We start from the raw sequence: 22393 nt of genomic DNA, 5'->3' as shown, positions 1-22393 counted from the left end.
TCATACGTCGGTCAGCTTGCCAGTGTAGCTCTCAATCTGGGTCATGCTCGGGTAGGTCAGACTCTCCAGGTCCTCCTCCTGATATGACTCGGTTTTGGACAGAGACTGCTCGCTTCGACTCGAAGCGAATTCACCAGAAGACATCTGCGGCTGTCCACAAGTCACGTGAACATACTGCATGTTGTCCTCCTCGTCGTTCTCTCGATGGTAGAAGTAGTTAAAGTTGGACACGATGACGGGCACGGGCAAGGCTATGGTGAGGACCCCGGCGATGGCGCACAAGGAGCCGACGAATTTCCCCCCGATGGTGGAGGGGCACATGTCTCCGTATCCCACTGTCGTCATGGTGACCACCGCCCACCAGAAGGCGTCGGGGATGCTTGAGAATCCCGACTCAGGGTCTTCTGCTTCTGCGAAATATACTGAACTGGAGAAGAGAACCACCCCAATGATGAGAAAGAATATCAAGAGGCCCAGCTCCCTGAGGCTGGCGTGAAGGGTCTGCCCGAGGATCTGAAGGCCCTTGGAGTGTCTGGAGAGTTTAAAAATCCTAAAAACCCTGACCAGGCGGATGACCCTGAGGATGGCCAGAGAGGCAGCTTGCTGGCTGCTGCCTTGGTGCTCAGCGAGGTCCAAGCCCAGGGTGATGAAGTACGGAGCAATAGCCACCACATCGATGATGTTCATGATGTTTTTGAAGAACGCCGCCTTGCTGGGACATGACAGGAACCTCATGGTAAACTCAAAGGAGAACCACACAATGCAGAGTGTCTCCACCATGAAGAAGGGATCTGTGAAGGGACTGTGCATTCTCCCGTGGGAGCTCCCATTGTTGTGCGCGTCGTGCACCTGCACCGGCACCTCTCTGAACTCTGGTAACGTCTCTAAGCAAAATATGATGATGGATATCAGGATGACCATGACGGACACGATGGCGATGATCCGTGCGGGTCCTGAACTTTCCGGATACTCAAACAGCAGCCACAGCTGTCTCTGGAACTCGTTCTTGGGAAGTTGTCGGTCCTCCTCCCTCGTCAGACCCTCATCTTCTCGAAAAAGCTCAATAGTCTCCTCCTCGAGCTCATAGAACTTGATTTCCTCCAAGAAAATATCCACAGGGACACTCACTGGTCTCCGAAGCCTCCCCCCGGACTGGTAGTAGTACAGGATAGCATCAAAGCTGGGCCTGTTCCTGTCAAAGAAGTACTCGTTCCTCAGCGGGTCAAAGAATCGCATCCTTTTGCACGGATCCCCCAAGAGCGTGTTTGGGAACCGAGAGAGGGTCTTTAACTGGGTCTCGAAGCGCAGGCCGGAGATATTGATGACTGCCCTTTCGCTGCACTCCTGCTCCTCCAAGTCGACGGCATCTTGCAACAAAGGGGTAACGACCACGGTCTCGTCACGGTTCTCCTGGGACACCACGGTCATCTTTCACCCCTCCTGAGGGTTGGCACTCACCTCCAGGGAGCCTCCTTCTCACGCAGCCGCCTGAGATTCATGTAAAAGTCTGCGAAAGTCCCCCCCAAAAAAGTGGTGCTGCGGTTGATTTAGACGGTCCTTTTGTCAGATTAGAGCCCGGTGGTGTCAGACAGATAAGCTACGCCAATGGGCAGAGATGGCTATCATATTCACACCATTTTAAACTCCACCGCCCTCCCCAAGTTGGACGACCAGATGACACTTGCTGCTGCTGCCGCTGCCGCTCTCGTGCTTCACTTCACGGAGAAGAGCCACGTTTTCTGAGTAAACGCGCAAACTCCAAATGTGAAGGAAGAAAACAAACATGCTATCGCTGTCGTTGAGTTCCCTGTGAGATCTACAGACCCTCTTGACAAATGTGCTCCCTCCTCGTGCCAGTCCCTCATTCATGAAATCATGGCGCTATTCTCGTCCCAAGGGGAACCTCCAGGACCCTGCCGGTGTCCCCCCGCCTCCCAGAAACAAGATGACGGCCAGGATGAGCTTTATATAAAAATAACCTAAATGCTGCGAGACGTGACCCCGGCGGGCACCTAGCAAAGCGGGCCAATGGAAAATGCTGGCTTGACTGACACTCGAGAAGCCAGGAGAGGGGGAACGTCGTCTTCAAGACTTGGTGGCCAAAATAACACTCGGTGTTCGTGGCGCTCAAAGGGCTCATTTGTACAACGTGAACATGGAAGGGGGACTCCATGAAGACATGACCTGGCATTTAGGGTCAACTTTAAAAAAAACAAAGAAAAAAATCCAATCTGACATCCATACGTGATATCTTTCTGATATCCTCACAAAGGAGGGTTCTCTACGTTCTATTTAAAGCTTCTTCCATCCTCATCGCCTTCATATGGTTATGGATCCCGGTCAGCGTAGGCATGGATCGCAACAATAATAGCACCCGGGTGTCAATCAGTGCTGCTAAAAGCGTCCAGAAGTGTTTACACTCATCTCAACTGTTTACCTGTCATCACAATACTTCATATTGTAGAGACCATCCCCCCCCCCCGATAGAACAAAAGGGGCTTCCAGTTTCAGAGTCAAATGTCAGCGTCAGGACACGGCGCCGCCTGCCCGCTAATGTGCGAGGATATAAAGTTCAGCAGACCAGCGTCTGGGTCACGCGGACGGGGTCAGGCATTGAGCGTAGCCATGGAAACAAACAATAACAAACACGCTGAGGAATGGACACGTGACCTATAATCCTGTACGGGTTGGGGGGTTATATTGGGGAACCTCGCTCACACATTCATTGCAGTGTTTTGCTTTCATAGCCTTGTGGGATTGTGCTTCACACTTCATGACAGACTTTCACTGTACACACAATTAGTTAAATAATGCGCTCTAATGAGTCACACAGCCGATACTACATGCTTTTTCTTGATTAGCAGAAATGTGTGGCTGTGTATCAAACTAAGATGTGTGTAATATCTGGACCTTGTCATGGAGCTAAATAAAGACCACCGTGATCACCATGCACCCAACCTGGAAGTGGAACGTGCGTACCACGCACGAAATCTGAGGCTTCTGGGATGTACGGCCGTCACTTCAATGGCACAGCCAACGCACCTAATTTGTAAGACCGTCTGTCAAACTTAGTAATAAAGTTCTGACCTTGCGTTCTACAAGGGCTTCGTATGAAGGTTGCAAGAGCTACGTGTGAGCTGTACGTCGTGCGCACCAACCACGTGAGATCTGCACCAGAAACGCGAGACCTTCGTCACTTCCTCCGCTCAAAAGTTTTTACCACAGAGCTTCTGTGACATCACGTGCCGTGAGGTTTATTTTTTCAATTTATGAACATAAATGGTCAATAACCATACATAATGTGTGTCATATATTGGGGGTTCTTTTCCGTAGTGACGCTCATTAAAAGACTTTATTCACCAAGCGTGACCTCATGAAAGATCAAAGATGGCGCCCTCCGTGACAGACGTCTCTGTGACACTCTCCCCACATCAAAAAGAGCATCCCGGCGGCAACTGTGGACCCTCTACAGTTTGCATATCGCCAGAACCGGTCCACGGATGATGCAGTCAACACTGCCATCCACACAGCCCTTTCTCACCTACAGGGCCAGGACACATATGTCAGAATGCTATTTATAGACTATGGCTCTGCTTTTAATACAGTCAGCCCCCACAAACTCACAGATAAGCTCCTCACACTTGGCCTGTCTCCCTCCCTCTGTAACTGGGTGTTTAACTTTCTCACAGGCAGGCCCCAGTCAGTCAGAGTCCACAATCGCACATCCAGCTCAAGAATTGTGAGCACTGGGACCCCACAGGGGTGTGTGCTGAGTCCGCTCCTCTACACGCTCTTCACCTACGATTGCGTGGTCTCCCAGAACAACACTAGCATCATTAAATTTGCGGATGACACTACAGTCATCGGACTGATCACTGGTGGTGTTGAAACGTCATACAGAAGAGAGGTGGCGGACCTCATAGCTTGGTGTCGTGATAACAATCTCCTTCTCAATACAGATAAGACTAAAGAGATGATCATTGACCCAAGAACAAGGGAAAAGGAGCCGCATAGACCCCTGTTTATTGATGAGACTGAGGTGGAGAGGGTGAAAACCTTCAAGTTCCTTGGCACACACATCAGCGAGGACCTCACCTGGTCTCACAACACCCAACAAATTCTGAAGAAGTCCCAAAGGAGACTGTACTTCCTGAGAAGACTGAGGAAATTTGGCATGTCCACCACAATCCTGAGTTGCTTCTACAGATGCACTATGGAAAGTGTCCTTACCAACTCCATCACTGTTTGGTACGGTAACTGTACAACACGTGATAGGAAGGCACTCCAGCGGGTGATCAAGACCTCACAGAACATTGTTGGGGCAGCCCTCCCCTCACTGCAAGACATCTAGAGTCCTACGAAGAACACACAACCTCATCAAGGACAGCACACATCCACAACACTCATTATTCACACTCCTACCGTCAGGCAGACGCTACAGGAGTTTGAAGTCCAGGACCACAAGGCTGGCAAACAGCTTTTACCCACAGGCCATCAGGCTTCTCAACGAAGCACTCACACACGCCGCACGCAACACACGCACACACTCATAGCACTTTATTTATTTATTTATTTATTTGTATTATTTATTTGTATTAATGTCTCTTCTGTTGTTGTTGCTTAATTTATTGGTATTTATGTTTCTTATCTTCTTATTTTTCTTGTGTTTTCTTTCTTTTCTTGGGAGAATGAACAGAATAAGAATTTCATTGCATAGCATAACTGCTGTTTTACTATGCATATGACAATAAAACTCTTCAATCTTGAATCAATTGCAGGAAACAGGGGCATATACAGCAAAGCTGCAGGGCTTTGTTTTATATGCATGATTGGATCTGTATTTGGATTTATCAAAGTAGATTAGTTTTTTCCTCTCTTTGCTATGTCTCTATTGTAATATGTATGGAAACGCACACACACGCACACACTCATAGCACTTTATTTATTTATTTATTTATTTGCATTATTTACTTGTATTAATGTCTCTTCTGTTGTTGTTGCTTAATTTATTGGTATATATGTTTATGTGTTTATGTTTCTTATGTTCTTATTCTTTCTTGTGTTTTCTTTCTTTTCTTGGGAGAATGAACAGGATAAGATTTTCATTGCATGGTATAACTGCTGTTTTACTATGCACATGACAATAAAACTCTTGAATCTTGAAATATATATTTCTATGTGCTTCCTGTTGCAATGCATGTTGTTATTTACGTGAGCGGAGATGACATACACGCCTGTGGTGCATCTGTGCATGTGCTGCATGAGATTCAAGATTCAAGATTCAAGAGAGTTTTATTGTCATATGCATAGTAAAACAGTAGTTATACAATGCAATGAAAATCTTATTCTGTTCATTCTCCCAAGAAAAGAAAGAAAACACAAGAAAAAGAATAAGAACATAAGAAACATAAACACATAAACATGAGCACATGTGTTACGTGCTCATTGATTAGTGGTGAGTAGCTGTGCATTTTATACTTCAAATGTGCTGAACTTGGATTGTGTTGCAAGCGAACAACGGCAATTAAAGAGAGAAGGGGGGGCGTCCTGGAGCTCAATCTAATCCAATGATTACATACAGTATAAAAATACAGTTTATTGTGAATGTTGATCCAAAATCAGAGGACAACCACAATAAATGGATTAAATTGGATTTCTTTTTTTTTTAATCTTGTGAAAACCAATTTTCTAACTTGCTAACAAAAATGGACATACTTTCTCTCTCTTGTGTGTGTGTGAGTGACAAGAAGAAAAGCTCTCACTCGCTCGGGGAGAAATCATTTTGTGCCACTGAGAGGGGTCGTCTCACATCCAGGGGGCTCTCGAGGCATAAATAAATCGATAAATATACCATGGAGTAAATGATTGAAGTGGCATTTCCAAGCTTATATTTAACAGCGCTATAAAAGCCGTGCTGATGATGCTAATGTTCATCTCACACTGATCGGAAGCGTTGCTTTGCTGCATTCCACAAACCTCCATGCGTTGGGAAATAAAGATGCGCACGTGTTGCGTGCACTGACATGGTGTAATGACGCGCAACCTGGGCGATGCATGCCAGGATGCCTGCAGGGGGACCCCTCCCCTTCCCCCCGACCCCCACATGGTAACACAATATCAGTGATGCCTCATACTTTGTGTGATTGGTGATGGTGGGGGTACATGCGTGAGCATGTTAGCTGGTGTGAAGGACAAAGATGATATTTTGGATAAGTTGTGTTGGTAAGGTTGGTCTTTGTCTAATTCAGACAAATGATTTTCTATGGCGGCCATCACAGACGTGAGCTAAGCACAGCATGCAGTAACAACGCCTCCTCTCACCGACTCCTCTTGGCTTGCACATGAAAACCCCCCAACTTTGCACAAAGCTCGTGTGTGCATGTGCATTTGTTCAATGACCACATGTGGCGTATTTCAGTGCTCAACACTGAAGGCTTTTTTTCAACATCGTGTTTTTCCACGCCTGCTGCAGGCTTCTTTTTTTCACGTGTAGCGAAGCCTGTTTTATTTGTAGCCTTTTTTTAAACAAAACAAACAAAGGAGGGTTCCCTTCATGACATCAATCAAGCCTCTTCTGTCAAAAGTGGAGCAAACACATTTTTTTATCACGTTGGGTGTTCACAAGCACATACAATAAACCTTCATTTGTCATGGTTCATTGGTTCCACACCCAACTGTGATATGTGAGGTTCTGCAAAGTAGGATTTCTCATTTTTAAATGGAATATTTTCATAGTTAGACCATAGAAAACCTGTTTACCACCTCCTAAATATGTTTTTTAAACACTATTAGAGCCCTCTAGACATGAAATAACACCCCTATAGTCACCTTTACACTCCTATTCCCCAATATAGTAGACATAAGAAGAGAAAATTAGACATAAGACACATAAGACACTTGGATTACACACTATAGTAACATCCATCCATTTTCTATACCGCTTCTCCTCTTTAGGGTCGGGGAGGCATGCTGTAGCCTATCCCAGCTGACTTCGGCCGACAGGCGGGGTACACCCTGGACTGGTCGCCAGCCAATGGCAGGGCACATATAGACAAACAACCATTCACACTCACATTCATACTATAGTAACATAATAAGAGAAAATAACACAAAAGATAGACAAAACCTGTTTACCACCTTCTAATTACAGTTTTTAACATAATTAGAGCCCTCTAGACATGATATAACACCCCTACAGTCACCTTTTCACTTCTATTACCCAATATAGTAGACATAGTAAGAAGAAATAAGACATAAAAAACTGATTAGGACCTTCTCAATACGCTTTTTAACATACTTAGAGCCCTCTAGACATGAAATAACACCCCTATAGTCACCTTTACACTCATATTACCCAATCTAGTAGACATAATAAGAGAAAAGAAGACATTAAATAAGACTTGGCCTTGTGTGTGCCTGGAAGATGACGAGGGGGGCAGACAGGAAGTGACATCAGGGTTTCAGAGTTGAGTTTTAGCTTTGTGTGGGTTACGGCCGCAACAGTAGCCCATGTTATCAAAGATGGCGCCCTCCGTGGCAGACGTCTCTGTGACACTCTCCCGTTTTTTTCTATTTTTTGCTATTTTTTTGTTCATTTTGGGCATTCAACACACTCACGCAGTACATTACAACAGAGAGACACTTTTGAACATCGGCAGGGTTCACCATAACTTTCATTCAGCCTCTCAGACTTTGCCTTTCTTCTGCGCGGGAGAACGCAGCAGCCTGCGGACCTGGTGAGCTGAATACCCGGCGAGCAAAGCATCCGAGGCGTAAACGAGGCAAGCGGGCCGGCCTGCATGCTAGGCTAAAAGCTAGAGCGACGAGGCCACCGCTACCAAGCCTGCTGCTAGCCAACGTCCACTCTCTTGAAAACAAGATGGACGAACTAAGAGCAAGGATTACAGCTCAACGTGAGATCAGGGAATGCTGTGTCCTCACCTTCACTGCTTTGGCTGCACAAACTGGGATGTGTTTAAAACTGCAGCGGGGAGGGAAGATTGTACTGTTGATTTGGATGAATACGCGTCTGCTGTTACTGGCTACATTAGCACATGCATAGAGACTGTTACCACCACCAAGTATTATAGAAAATACCCTAACCAAAAACAGTGGATGAACTGTGATGTAAGGGCTAAGCTACGTGCTCGTTCGACTGCATTTGTCATGGGCACCGCTGATGACTACAAAAAGGCCAGATATGACCTGAGAAGGTCCATACGAGAGTACGAGAGAGTACAGACAGAAGCTGGAGGGCTACTATTCCACCTCAAACCCTCGGCGCATGTGGGCGGGGCTCCAGCACATCACAGACTATCGACAGCAGAGTAGCGTAGCCACGTCCAGCCAAACCACACTTCCAGATGAGCTGAATGAGTTCTATGCCTGCTTTGACACCCAAACTCCTGATGAGCAGAGAGGGTGGCTGGACTTGGGGAGCACACAGGACTCACCTCTCATGGTGACATCAGCTGATGTGCGCAGGGTTCTAAACAAAACAAACCCACGAAAAGCAGCAGGCCCAGACAACATCTCAGGACGTGCACTTCGGGTTTGCTCATCAGAGCTAGCTGATGTGCTTGCTGACATATTTAACCTGTCGCTTGCACTAGCATCTGTACCGACCTGCTTTAAGTCCACCACCATAGTGCCCGTACCCAAGAAGAGCAACGTGACCTGCTTGAATGACTATCGCCCTATAGCACTCACTCCTATTGTTATGAAGTGCTTTGAAAGAATAGTCATGACCCACATCAAAAAGAGCATCCCGGCGGCAACTGTGGACCCTCTACAGTTTGCATATCGCCGGTCCACGTATGATGCAGTCAACACTGCCATCCACACAGCCCTTTCTCACCTACAGGGCCAGGACACATACGTCAGAATGCTATTTATAGACTATAGCTCTGCTTTTAATACAGTCAGCCCCCACAAACTCACAAATAAGCTCCTCACACTTGGCCTGTCTCCCTCCCTCTGTAACTGGGTGTTTAACTTTCTAACAGGCAGACCCCAGTCAGTCAGAGTCCACAATCGCACATCCAGCTCAAGAATTGTGAGCACTGGGACCCCACAGGGGTGTGTGCTGAGTCCACTCCTCTACACACTCTTCACCTACGATTGCGTGGCCTCCCAGAACAACACCAGCATCATTAAAATTGCGGATGACACTACAGTCATCGGACTGATCACTGGTGGTGTTGAAACATCATACAGAAGAGAGGTGGCGGACCTCATAGCTTGGTGTCGTGATAACAATCTCCTTCTCAATACAGATAAGACTAAAGAGATGATCATCGACCCAAGAACAAGGGAAAAGGAGCCGCATAGACCCCTGTTTATTGATGAGACTGAGGTGGAGAGGGTGAAAACCTTCAAGTTCCTTGGCACACACATCAGCGAGGACCTCACCTGGTCTCACAACACCCAACAAATTCTGAAGAAGTCCCAAAGGAGACTGTACTTCCTGAGAAGACTGAGGAAATTTGGCATGTCCACCACAATCCTGAGTTGCTTCTACAGATGCACTATGGAAAGTGTCCTTACCGCCTCCATCACTGTTTGGTACGGTAACTGTACAACACGTGATAGGAAGGCACTCCAGCGGGTGAGCAAGACCTCACAGAACATTGTTGGGGCAGCCCTCCCCTCACTGCAAGACATTTATAAATCTAGAGTCCTACGAAGAACACACAACCTCATCAAGGACAGCACACATCCACAACACTCATTATTCACACTCCTACCGTCAGGCAGACGCTACAGGAGTTTGAAGTCCAGGACCACAAGGCTGGCAAACAGCTTTTACCCACAGGCCATCAGGCTTCTCAACCAAGCACTCGCACACGCCGCACGCAACACACGCACACACTCATAACCCTATTTATGTATTTATTTATTTATTCATTCACTCATTCATTGATTTGTATTAATGTCTCTTCTGTTGTTGTTGCTTAATTTATTGGTATTTATGTTTCTTATGTTCTTATTCTTTCTTGTGTTTTCTTTCTTTTCTTGGGAGAATGAACAGAATAAGATTTTCATAACTGCCTGTTTTACTATGCATATGACAATAAAACTCTTGAATCTTGAATCTTGATGTTAGGTATTTTTGTGCCTGTTGTGAGATCATTCAAAGCTGCAATAAAAGTCTGGTGCTTGTGTGTCTCAGCCAGCATTACAGTAACATTACTGACACCTAGTGGCCAGTGTACAATGCCACATATCTGTCTTCTGAATGTCTTATATTTGACTTCATGAAGCTGTTTGCATGCTTGAAAGTGCTTCAATTAAGCAAATAAAATGTCAAATTTGCATAAATATGCATAACAGGCTGTATTCCTGAAGCAGCATTATTTGTTAATTAGTACACTTTTTCAAAAGTATATTTGAGTAAAGTTGCAAAATTTGAAGCACGAAGTGGGAAAGGGATTACCGCACTAGCGGTAGAACATGGTTAGAATGTTGCTTTGGATAATAGGGAACCTTTTCAAACATACTCATCATCTGGTGACGCAAGAAAAGCCGAGGTGTTCTCCAGCGCCCTCTGGCTGTGTGGATGAGCACAATGTGACCTTCCCAAGGCAGCTGGCGTGCGGATGACGTGGAGAAAAGCAAAACAAGAGAGGTGAACACTGAGCTTCTGAACAAGCGAGACCTTGTGAGTGCCAGTGTAAACACGCCGCTGCTGCCCTCCAAAGAAAAATAAGCCCAAAGCGGAAAACCTGCACTTACTTCAGATGATTCTTGCAATTATTTGCACAGGCCTCAATGTTTTCATTCGGCGGCGGATTCTTCAGCAGCTTGCCAAGTGAAGGAAGCTGTCAGGGATGAGGCGCAAAGCGAGGAAAGGAGTGCAAGTCAGCACGTAAAATAACAAACAGCAGAAAGATAATAGCACATTTTTTCTGTCGTGTATGTTGATTCAAGATGTGTCATCTTTGCTCTTTTCCTCTATGAACTACACTCTTTTTTTTTTTTTTTAATAAACGCCAAAAAAGTAGTGTTTATGTACTTCATGCATGGCAGCTTTTTAGAAATGACCAGGGTGTAAATGCTGGCAAATACATTTAAAATGTGTTTATATTTGTAATAATCATAAAATCATCATGCAAGAATATTAGAGCATTTTTTTCCATTTTTCATAACTTATTTTTTATTGACTAAAAAAGTGAAGTTAATTAAAAAAGAGAGATTGTATACAGTGTTCCCTCGCTCCATCGCAGTTTACCTTTCGCGGACTGGCTGATTTGCAGGTTCTTTTTAGCGCCAATTTTACACATTTGCATGTTTTCTTACAGCGTATGAATGCTGTTATGGGCTGAGCCTGGCCCTTTAAGAAGAATTGCATTGTGGGAAGTTGAGCCCTGTAGTTCTGTGCTTTAGCACAAGGAGGCGCTGCCTCTCTCTCTTCTGTCTGCACCGCCCATTGTCTTCTGCGTCCTGATTGGCTGTAGGGCATTGTCAATAAATCTCTTTAGCGCCGTCTGCCGTTGTGGTCACGGGTAGCAAACTAGCTAACCATGTGAGCTGCTTGCTACCCGCCAGTACTGTAAACAACAGATGAAACAGAAGAAGCTGCCGTGTGGTTGCAAGTTTTCTCTCTGACAAAAGCCACAATGTCCACAAGACGTTGTGCACCCAAAAGGCAGAGGAAGCCAGCTGTCACACAAAAAGTTGGACCAGTGGACACGCTGAAGGAAGGCAGACGTTGCGTTTGTCGGGCGCCATTACGGAACGAATGAATCTTCGGTTGGTGGAGGGTGAAAAGGAGGAGCAATATGTTTTAGAGCTACAGCCTAACAGCATCAGGACGAAGAGGCACGGTCAGAGGAGTGAAACACACACAAGTCGCTTAATGGACACTTAAGACAGAAATGTAAGAAGATGTTCATGCCTGTCTGAGAAAAGTGCATCAAGTGTCTGGTGGGGGCTTTTACAGCCTTAAAACGTATTGAATCATCACAAACAAATACTTCGCGGACTTCACTTATTGCGGGCTATTTTGGGAACCTATCCCCGCGATAAACGAGGGAACACAGTATACACGCATGTGACCTGTGGCTGCCTTGTTGCAAACAGGATTCAAAATGCACAGGATTATTATTTTTTTAGCTAAAGAAAAAGACAGTGTGGGTTTGAACAGAGTAGATAACGATGATGATTTCAATCATTGTCAAACATGAATAATGAATTTTACATTTGATACATTTGATAAGACTTTTGGGGGGGGAAAGCTGCAATTTGGGATTTTAGCCCTAATGAAAGCAAATGTTGGCAATATATGGCATAGTACACATATAACCAAGTAAAATGTCATCAATTACCAGTATTTCAATCATCACTGTGGACTCCATGAGAAAATATTTGTTCTATAAAAATATTAGGGCATTTTTGGATTATTTCAGAATTGATTGTTTTTATTATTTGAAAAATAATTAGTTTTGGAAAAACCATGAATTTAAGGATTCCAAAGGCGTAGGATTAGGTTTGTTTTCAGTGGTCCAGTGATCCCTCACCACCTTGCGCTAATTTCTCAGCTTCTCTCTGTCACCGTTTTTCACAAATGTATTCCTTCATACTGTAAATCATGCTGTTTTAGGGTTGAATATGGCCTATTGTTTGTCAAAAAATATGCATATTTAAACAAATTGAATGTAACATAAACATAAAAATGGCAAAACGAATGTAAGGCATTCGGAAGCTGCTTTCAAAGATGTGATGATGGTCAGCAATGTTACATTGATGAGCTGGCAGCCACCACAGGAAGTACTGTACAAAATCAGAAGTCAACAACAAGGAGCTCTCCCAATGCTAACATGTGTGAGTCTACAGTATATCATGTCTTACATTCACTTATGAGGTCCACTATAGTAGGGAATAGGAGCGTAAAGGTGACTGTAGGGGTGTTATTTCATGTCTAGAGGGCTGTAATCATGTTACAAAGCGTATTTAGAAGGTGCTAAACAGGTTTTCTTTGCTCTAGCTATGAAACTATTCCATGAATAAATAAGGAATCCTACTTCCTTTATCAAATTCACTTATCACGTTCAGGTGTGGAAGCATTTAACTGCTTCGACTGCATCAAGAAAAGGCCAAGGTGGCTTGTAAATGAAGGTTGCAGAAAGTGTTTCAAACAAGACCTTCAGCCTCTCGTGTCTGAAGTGTGTGAACATGCGTAGGGTTCTTGTGATATTGGCCATAAATCCTGCATGTTTCAATGCTGATGGGAGATTGTGACCCATGATGGTTCATAAACATGCTACAAAAAGCGGACCTTTGACCCTCAGTCAGGGAGTCCCTGCCCTAAAAGGTGGAATAAAGTATCAGTGCTTTCTCCGTCTTCTCCTCCACATAACACCCAAAGTGGCAGTTTCCTCCCAGGCTGGTATCAAGAATGACATCATGGGCTAAAACAAGCCCAGGGTTCCATGGAGGCCAGAAAGCATAATCCGGGTCTAGGCGTGGGAATTCCAAGGAACCCTGCCTCGTCTTGGACGGCACTTCTCCCGAGTTTCGTCTTTCGCCGGGCGCCTCGTTAGCTACAGAGCCCGGCATCTACTTGGGATGACGGTGAGCTAAAAGTGGTGGCCATCAAAGGAGCAGCAGGACCTCAGAACCCGGGGTGTCCGCTTTCCAGGAGGCCCAAACCTTCACATGATGAAATTATAGACTTAAAGGGATGGTTTGTATTTTTTGACCTGAAGTTGTATGACACCCCCATCAGCAGTGTAGTGCATCAACCGTCACTTAGCCCCCCAACTTCCTCCCGTGAGCCCAGTCCCGGTTGTTTTTTGTTGTGGAGGAAAGTAGTTCCGGCTACTTGCTGGGGTATCTTACAGTAGTTTATAGTATTATAGGAATACCGTAAGGGCAAAACACACTACTCCAAAAAATAAAGGGAACACTCATTTCACACTCAGTCAAAACTGCTGCACCGTTATTCAAACTGTCCACTAAAAAAGCAACACAGATTGACAATCAATTTCACATGCCGTTGAGCAAATGGAACAGACAACAGATGGTGTCTTTTTCCACTTTCATTGTGAGTGTGACTCCAAATCCAGACCTGCATGGGTTCATACATTTGGTTTCACTTGATCCTTTTTGTGTGAATTGGTTGTCAGCACATTAAACTATGTGAAGACCAAAATATTGAATCAGAATATTTAATTCATTTAGATCTAGGATGTGATATTGTAGTCTTCCCTTTATTTTTTTCCAAGTATATTATGGGAATAAAGTCATAAAATTACGAAAATAACATTTGTGGAAATTATTTAAGACGAAAGGTGAAATATTTGGAACATTACAAAAACAACAGCAAAAATGCAGGAGAAAAAGAGCAAAGGGTGAAGTTTTTTCAGCTGTATAGCAAAGCTGAGATGAAATATTTAGAAGTGGTTAGCATAGCCACATGTGTTGCTTCCTAAATATCAAAGTGGCAAACTTGCATCCTTTCGTTTTTCACGATGTGAAAAGGTCTGGACACTCCTGCTATAATTATTCGCTATAAAATGAAACTTTTCCTTCATAGTTTTGAATTACATCATTTTCAAAGGGAAAAATCGCTTCGGTTTTTGTACATTTTGGTTTTCGTCGGACGTTTTCGAGTGGATTAATAATGAAAACTGAGGTTCCACGGTTCTGCAATGCAACGTACGAGCACAACATGCTTTTGTCACCATGAAAATGAGGACAATAATAAAAGAAATCAACCATTGGTTGTGTTGACAGTACTTGAAGCGGGTAAAATCAACCTATCTGGTCATTCCACAGGAAGGATTTGGCCGTGAGTTAGCATGTCTTTGTGGACGCTTGTATTTTCAGCTTTCCACACGGCGCTGTAACCCAACCCAGACCAGAAGCCAGTGACTTTGAGGGAGTCCTATAAATAAACGAGCCACACTTGGCGACACGACCGGCGGAATGATTTGCTCATGCAGCCCTCTGATCCCGGCCGTGCGCGTCACCGCCACAACTATTTTCTCCCACTCGCTTCCAGGAGTGTGTCAAGAATGTGCGGTCTCGCAGGAATTCACAGACTTGACTTCATGTCGTACGTAACGCACACTTTGCTCATGAAGGAGCTTTTGGTAGCCGTCGAGCTAGCTTGACTCACACGGACGTCTGTTGTGTTTGACAGTGTTGACGTTCAATTACTTTCAATTTGGTCCATTTACTTTACTGACAATTACTTTAATTACCTATTTACTTTAGTCATTTACTTAAAATTCAGCTATGGCGTGGCGGCAGGCGGTGTTTGACAAATCAAGGAAGGATTAAACGTTCAAATAATCACAGCTCTTGCTAGCTTTAGCCTGCTAACATTAGCGCACAGTTGGCTGCATTCAGTCATGCCACTTGAAACAAACACGTCATATAAATAGTGCAGCTTTGGAGTCGGTCTCATATATTCTTCTCGGCGTGCACCATGATTATCGGGCCGATATGAGGGGAATTATGACATCATACCGACAATGGACGCCACACACGGGAGGCAACGTCGCCTCTAGTCCTTTCATTTTCAATGAAACCTCCGCAACAGGGCGATTATCGCCAGTCACTGTCCAGCCAAGCGTCAAGCAAAATTTGTGCGTGTAAAATTTTGTGTTGTCTTGCAACGTGATCCCAGAAAGTTGAAACATGCTCAACTTTTCATCGCCGTCGCACAAACAAGGACCAATCAGCAGCACTGTTACCAACTTTTCAGGAAGAAAAGTAACTATTGGCTGTCCTAGAAATTGCTAGGCGGCGTCCTTGTCTAATTTGCATATCCTTTGCATATGATGGTGTAGGTGTAAAATGCCGTTGAAGAAAAGCATAACAAAAAAAGTGTGTAAAAACACTTTCATTAAAATGACTTCTGAGAACTTTTTTCAATGAGCATAACTGAACAGCGAATAGGAGACGATGCTTGTTTCTTCTATGGCTCACATTAACGTGACTCAGGGTGGTTCGTGAGTAGCACACTCTTCTGGTGATTATGTGTAATGGCAGATGGTTTCTCAATTACCTCCATTTAGCCCAAGAATTGTAAGATAATCCACTTCATTTTACAAATACACTCGCAACAATAAAATAGAAACACACCCTCCTCTTTTATCCAGGCAGTGTGCCGCAGAAGCTGACTGTACACCGCCAGCTTGTGCCTGCTGTTGCTCAGTGAGAATACAAAATGTATTCTCTTTTGAGTCCACAAATACCAGAAAACTCAACCCAAGGACGCCAGAAGAAGTTATTTTGGGTTGGAATGTCGCCAGATCTAGCTACAAAATCTATTCAGCTATTCAGTACTCTCTCGCAGGTAAACATGGAGAAAAAAATAACACTAGCCATGTCAGATTGCCTGGAGCTATTTGACATTTCTAAGAAAAGAATATCGAGATATAGGTTAAGAAAAAAGCAGCGGCAAGGGATCTCCCATGCTGGCAAGATCCGCTACTAGCAAGAGTTCATGATCAACAACGACCGCGTTTCCTCCTCTAAACTATGTTGATACCCCCTGACTCCCTCCAAATCTGACAGCCAATCAACGCCGTGGGAGACTCGTAATACGCCCTGGATGTGAGGGCGTCGCTCACCAGTGTCACTGGCCGCAGCTGCTCGTCACCCCCCGTGTGCACGTTGACGATGAGGTGCGCTCATCCCGGCCGTTTGACGTCTCCAGTGTGTGGAGTGAGATTACCTGTACTGTGCTGGTGAGCAAATCCAGTGCTCCTTTTTTCTCCTGCCGGGGACGTTAACGGCCTGTCATAACCTCCCCTGAGCTCACCTCACATGCTCGTTGTACCAAATGCTCCTCGATGAGGGGTAGAAAACCCATCAAGCACACAAAATCCTTAACAGCTGCCGCAGCGTTTGAAAAGTACAAAAGGTTTGCCAGAGACACTCTGTGACGTCACACCAGCGCGTGCCCGAATACAGTGCACCATGCTGGGCCACAGCAGGTGGCTCCTCCTCCTCTATTCTCTGGTTCTCCTGGTAGTAGCGATGCGGTAGTAGTCGTGTCATGATACTTCATCAACAAATCCTCATTTGTTCCAGTCCTTCTTACTTACACGTGTGCACTAACTACACTTACATCTACATTTTAAAAAAAGGAGATATAAAAAAGTTATCGGTACCATATCGATCTTAAGAAACAGAAAGTTATCAGTATCGGTTTGAAAGAAAAGATATTGTACATCTCCAATTTCATCTATATTGAACAACTTTGATCATTTTGTCAAGTACAGTGGTACCTCACTTAAAGCCTGCCCTGGTTAGCATGTTTTTTGGTTAACATCCAAAATTTTGCCTTGGTTTGCATTTAGCGTCCAAAATAGGATCCGGTTTGTATATGCCAGCATCTGGGATTGTGTGCCCAGCACAAAATTTTGCGATACTTGCATGTGAGAAACTAGGTAAAAGTGATTTAATTTGTCATTTGTAATTATTTGTGTCCGGCACAGATGAGTTGGATTTACATTATTTCTATGGGAAGACTTTCCTTGGTTAGAGTCCGTTTGATTTGAGTCGGACCTTCTGGAACAGCTTCATGACGTTGACCAAGGCACCGCTGTACAGCAACATTTAAGAAGAAGCTAGCTCGCAAGCTAAGCAGCAGCCAAGAAAAAAGTTTAGACACAGCTTCTCATTCACTAGCATGAGAATGTGTATCCAAACTTTTGACTGGCGCTGTGGTCTATTGTGTAGAAGTGTAACATAAGAGCTAAGATGGGCTGCTAATAATGGACTGCAGATAAAAGCCACAAAATGACAGGAATAAGCGTGATCGCACCCCTCGTGGCTGGAGCAGTGTGTTAGATTGACAGCTAGAACTTTCTCTGCGCCCTGACAGGACTTCAGGTTCCAGTACCAGCAACCCTGACTGCAGCGTACAGAACACGAATACGCCAGCAACATGAAATGTTCCGGGTCAACACTTAAGGCCCTTTTTATTCAACAATTTCCACACTTGGCACTCGAATGCAGTTTGTTTTAAGACTCCTCCATATCTCATCCACGGCGGTGATGTTCTCCAGATGAGGGTGCAGCCGCAGGCGGGCCAGCTACTGCTGCTGTACGGTACAGAGAAGGTCAAAAGTCATGGCGGGGAGGAGGCGCCGTGTCTCCTGTTACCGTGTGACACATCCTAACCCCGCCTTGATGTTCCCGTTCACAATCTTTCTGGGCGTCGTCTAAATGCACCTGTCGCACAGGCACCCCCACCCCCACCCCCCAACCCACGTATACGGCGAGACGAGCCCGTGGCTTGTTTTGAAAATCAACATTCATCTGTCATTGTTGTAAAAACAAAAGTATCTTTCATGGTGGAAAAAGAGCTAGTTTAAAGTGCTGCTTTAGCAGCACCATCATTATTCTTAACATCTACTTCAAAAACTACAAATCTACCCTTGTTGTGTACTTTTACATCCACTCTTACGACACGTGTGTGTATGTACACGTGTAAAACTTCTGTAGGACGTCCACTAGACTGCATAAAAATGGGTGGATTTAGCTTTGTTGTTTGGAATCTTGTTGTCGCCCCCTGCTGGACCTGATCAACAATGCATCATAGCCTCCCTGGAATCCTGTTAGGCCAGGAGCCACTTTTTTATTAGTTAAGAATAAAAATAAGCACACACAAACCCCCCAAAAAGTGGGATATAAAGAGCAAAAGATGAAATGTTGACACTAATAAGGAATAATAATGCAAAGCTTTGTCTTTAAACATACAGTATCTCCTCTCATCCCTCGTTTATGGCTTATGGTTCATTGGCTCCAGCAACTTCCACAAAGTCCCATTCCTTCTTTATCAGTGGAATATTTTCATAGGTAGGGCATACAAAACCTGTTTACCACCTTCTAAATACACTTTTTAACATGATTAGAGCCCTCTAGACGTGACATGACACCCCTATAGTCACCTTTACACTCCTATTACCCAAGATAGTAGAAACAATAAGAGAAAATAAGACATGTAAGACACAGCAAACCAGTTTGATGTTGATGATGATGTTGCCAAGGGAAGTCCTTTGGAAGCATCGTCAGAAGAGAAGTTGTGCTTTATCCCATAATCTGTTTGGAACAGAGAACATAGAGCTGAAGAACATGGGGATGAAGAACATGGGGATGAAGAACATGGGGGTGAAGAACATAGGGGTGAAGAGCATGGGGATGAAGAGCATGGGGATGAAGAGCATGGGGATGAAGAACATGGGGATGAAGAGCATGGGGATAAAGAGCATGGGGATGAAGAACATGGGGATGAAGAGCATGGGGATAAAGAGCATGGGGATGAAGAACATGGGGATGAAGAACATGTGGATGAAGAGCATGGGGATAAAGAGCATGGGGATGAAGAACATGGCGATGAAGAGCATGGCGATGAAGAACATGGGGATGAAGAACATGGGGATGAAGAACATGGGGATGAAGAGCATGGGGATGAAGAGCATGGGGATGAAGAACATGTGGATGAAGAGCATGGGGATGAAGAGCATGGGGATGAAGAACATGGGGATGAAGAGCATGGGGATGAAGAACATGGGGATGAAGAACATGGGGATGAAGAGCATGGGGATGAAGACCATGGGGATGAAGAACATGGGGATGAAGACCATGGGGATGAAGAACATGGGGGTGAAGAACATGGGGATGAAGAGCATGGGGATGAAGAACATGGGGATGAAGAACATGGGGATGAAGAGCATGGGGATGAAGACCATGGGGATGAAGAACATGGGGGTGAAGAACATAGGGGTGAAGAGCATGGGGATGAAGAGCATGGGGATGAAGAACATGGGGATGAAGAACATGGGGATGAAGAGCATGGGGATGAAGAACATGGGGATGAAGACCATGGGGATGAAGAGCATGGGGATGAAGAGCATGGGGATGAAGAACATGTGGATGAAGAGCATGGGGATGAAGAACATGGGGATGAAGAGCATGGGGATGAAGAGCATGGGGATGTAGAGCATGGGGATGAAGAACATGGAGATGAAGAGCATGGGGATGAAGAACATGGGGATGAAGAACATGTGGATGAAGAGCATGGGGATGAAGAGCATGGGGATGAAGAACATGTGGATGAAGAGCATGGGGATGAAGAACATGTGGATGAAGAGCATGGGGATGAAGATCATGGGTATGAAGAGCATCTTACATCTTGCGTTTGAAGGTTTTTTCGTATTGATCAACAGCAGCAAACAGCTTGATCACGGAGTGTGAGCTGAACTATCGGCGAACAAGGCGACGACCCGCGGCTGAACCCGGTTTCGACGACAGCTGAAGAGCCACGGTGCTCTCCTGTGGCGGTAGCGCTTGGACAGCAGCACGTAGAGGATTGGGTTGATGCACGGGTGCAGGTACTGGAGCAGCGTGCAAATGAAGTAGAAGAGCTCCCACGCCCGTCCGTGGCGGTAGAAGCCCAAGTAGACGCACAGCTCCAGCACGTAGCCTGGCAGCCAGCACGCTGAGAAGGTGGCCGCCGCCAAGAGGACCACGACCGAGGCCCGCCGAGTATTCCTGGCGCTGGATGCGGACATGACGGGACTCTTGTGGAGAAAGAGAGCCAGGCGGATGTAATTGAAGGCAATGACCAGCATGGGCACAAAGTAGAAGAGCACAAACTGGCTCAGCACCACCTGGTAGTGATGCTCGTGGATGGTGGGAAGGCAGAAGGTGAAGCTGACCAGGCTGGGACTCAGGCTCTCTTTGGTGGCAAACATTCTGAGAGGCAGGCTGGTGAGGAAGCTCAGAGCCCAGACCAGAACGAACATGAAGATGACCAGGTCCATGCCTGGAGGCTGGTAGGGCTTAGTGATGATCATGGCCCTCGCCACGGACACGGCGCACAGCGAGTAGGTGCTGGCTGCCAAGCCGAAGGCCGACAGGAACTGGTAGACCTTACAGGAGACGTCGCCCAGAGGCCAGGAGTGGCTGACGGCCGAGTGTAAGGTGAAGGGGATGAGCAGCAGGGTGAGGAAGTCCGCCAGGGACATGCTGAGCAGGAGGATGTCCAGGCGGTTCTTACGCAGCGTCTTGTACTTGGCGAACAAGGAGAAGACCAGCAGGTTGGCGCTCAGTCCAACGCCCAGGATCACACCGCAGGTGCAGGCGAACACCAGGCCGTACGTGTTGGGAACAAACATGTTACCCAATGCGTCCACGCTTCACCTGAAACATTTTGGTTTTCTTCAAAAACCCACAATATCCTTTACTTTCATCTCACGCTTCAAGATGACCGTGTACGCCTTTCTCTATACGCTACTTTGGTTTTTCATAGTATTCATATTTTAGCAAGATTTCTATTTCTTTCTATTTTTCACCTAAAAATATATAAATGTCGATATAAAACATTTTAGAATGTTTTTGGAAGAAAAGGAAGTAGTAATTGCCACAAAGGTGAAAAAGCTCTCGTTCTTCAGTCTTCTTAAATTTCTATGACGACCTTATTCCCATCATTTTAGAACTTCATCCCCAACAGAAATCTCCAAAACTGACAACTTTATTTTCTTACATTTTATTTTGTTTCTTATATCACGACTTCAAAAAAACTGCAGATTTTTTAATTTGTGCTACTAAAATGACATTATTTTCCTCATAATATGAGTTTATTCTTACAAAATCACGCCTGTTTTCTTGTTAGAGGTTTTTCTCTTAGCATTTTGACTTTATTCTTAGAAAATTCCAGCTATTTATTCCATTTCTGCTTTTCCAAATATTTTTGGAATTGTCCAACTATTTTTGGGTTCTCCTGCTATTTGGACTTGGTTCTTGTAATTGTCACTTTAGTCTCACAATATTTTCACTTGATTCTCGGGAACTTTAAAGCTTTCACAACCTAATTTTCCAATTTGCTTTCTTTGTGTCTTAAAATATTACGACGTTTATTAAAAAAATCTAATTTGTTTCTTTAATAATTAATGCAACAAAAATGGATTATTTTTCCTCATAATGTGTTTGTGTTTCTTCTCGTAAAATCGGGCCTTTTTTCTTGATAGAATTTGACTTTTTTGTCTTAATATTTTTTCGTTATTCTCAGTAAACTACAACTGTTCTTTTCCATTTCTGATGGGTTTTTTTCCAAATATTTCGACTTTTTCTTAAATTTTATTCCTGTAATTATCACTTTATTCTCACAATATTTTGACTTCATTCTCATAAAATTAAAATTTTATTAAAATTAAAATTAAATGAAAATGAAAATTAAAATTAAAATGAGTTTGAGTTTTTCTGATAATATTACGACCTAAACAAATAACATATATGATATATATGATATATATATATATATATGATGTATTAGTAATCTATGTGACTAAAAATGACATTATTTTTCATTCTCGTAAAATTGCACGTATTTTTCCTTAATACTTTGACTTTATTGTCAGAATGAATTTTC

At 44.5% G+C, this 22393-nt stretch overlaps 2 protein-coding genes across 2 annotated transcripts; both read right to left on the bottom strand.

The window, feature by feature from the left end:
- On the bottom strand, window positions 1–1428 carry LOC129181358 (shaker-related potassium channel tsha2-like). The gene has a single exon (XM_054776473.1). The coding sequence runs from the start codon at window positions 1426–1428 to the stop codon at window positions 1–3; it is 1428 nt and encodes a 475-aa protein (XP_054632448.1).
- An 18776-nt stretch (window positions 1429–20204) lies between these two features.
- LOC129181074 (galanin receptor 2a) lies at window positions 20205–21140 on the bottom strand. Its single transcript, XM_054775753.1, has one exon. The coding sequence runs from the start codon at window positions 21138–21140 to the stop codon at window positions 20205–20207; it is 936 nt and encodes a 311-aa protein (XP_054631728.1).
- Between the last annotated feature and the right edge of the window lie 1253 nt (window positions 21141–22393).

Source organism: Dunckerocampus dactyliophorus, chromosome 5 (assembly GCF_027744805.1).
Source record: "Dunckerocampus dactyliophorus isolate RoL2022-P2 chromosome 5, RoL_Ddac_1.1, whole genome shotgun sequence".
Classification (NCBI taxonomy): domain Eukaryota; kingdom Metazoa; phylum Chordata; class Actinopteri; order Syngnathiformes; family Syngnathidae; genus Dunckerocampus; species Dunckerocampus dactyliophorus.
The sequence above is the reverse complement of the archived record's forward strand: the minus strand, read 5'-3'. Positions and strand labels throughout refer to the sequence as shown.

Bases quoted from the DNA above. Each gene is read 5' to 3' on its own strand.
- LOC129181074 (XM_054775753.1), bottom strand. From the start codon at position 21,140: ATGTTTGTTCCCAACACGTACGGCCTGGTGTTCGCCTGCACCTGCGGT.
- LOC129181358 (XM_054776473.1), bottom strand. From the start codon at position 1,428: ATGACCGTGGTGTCCCAGGAGAACCGTGACGAGACCGTGGTCGTTACC.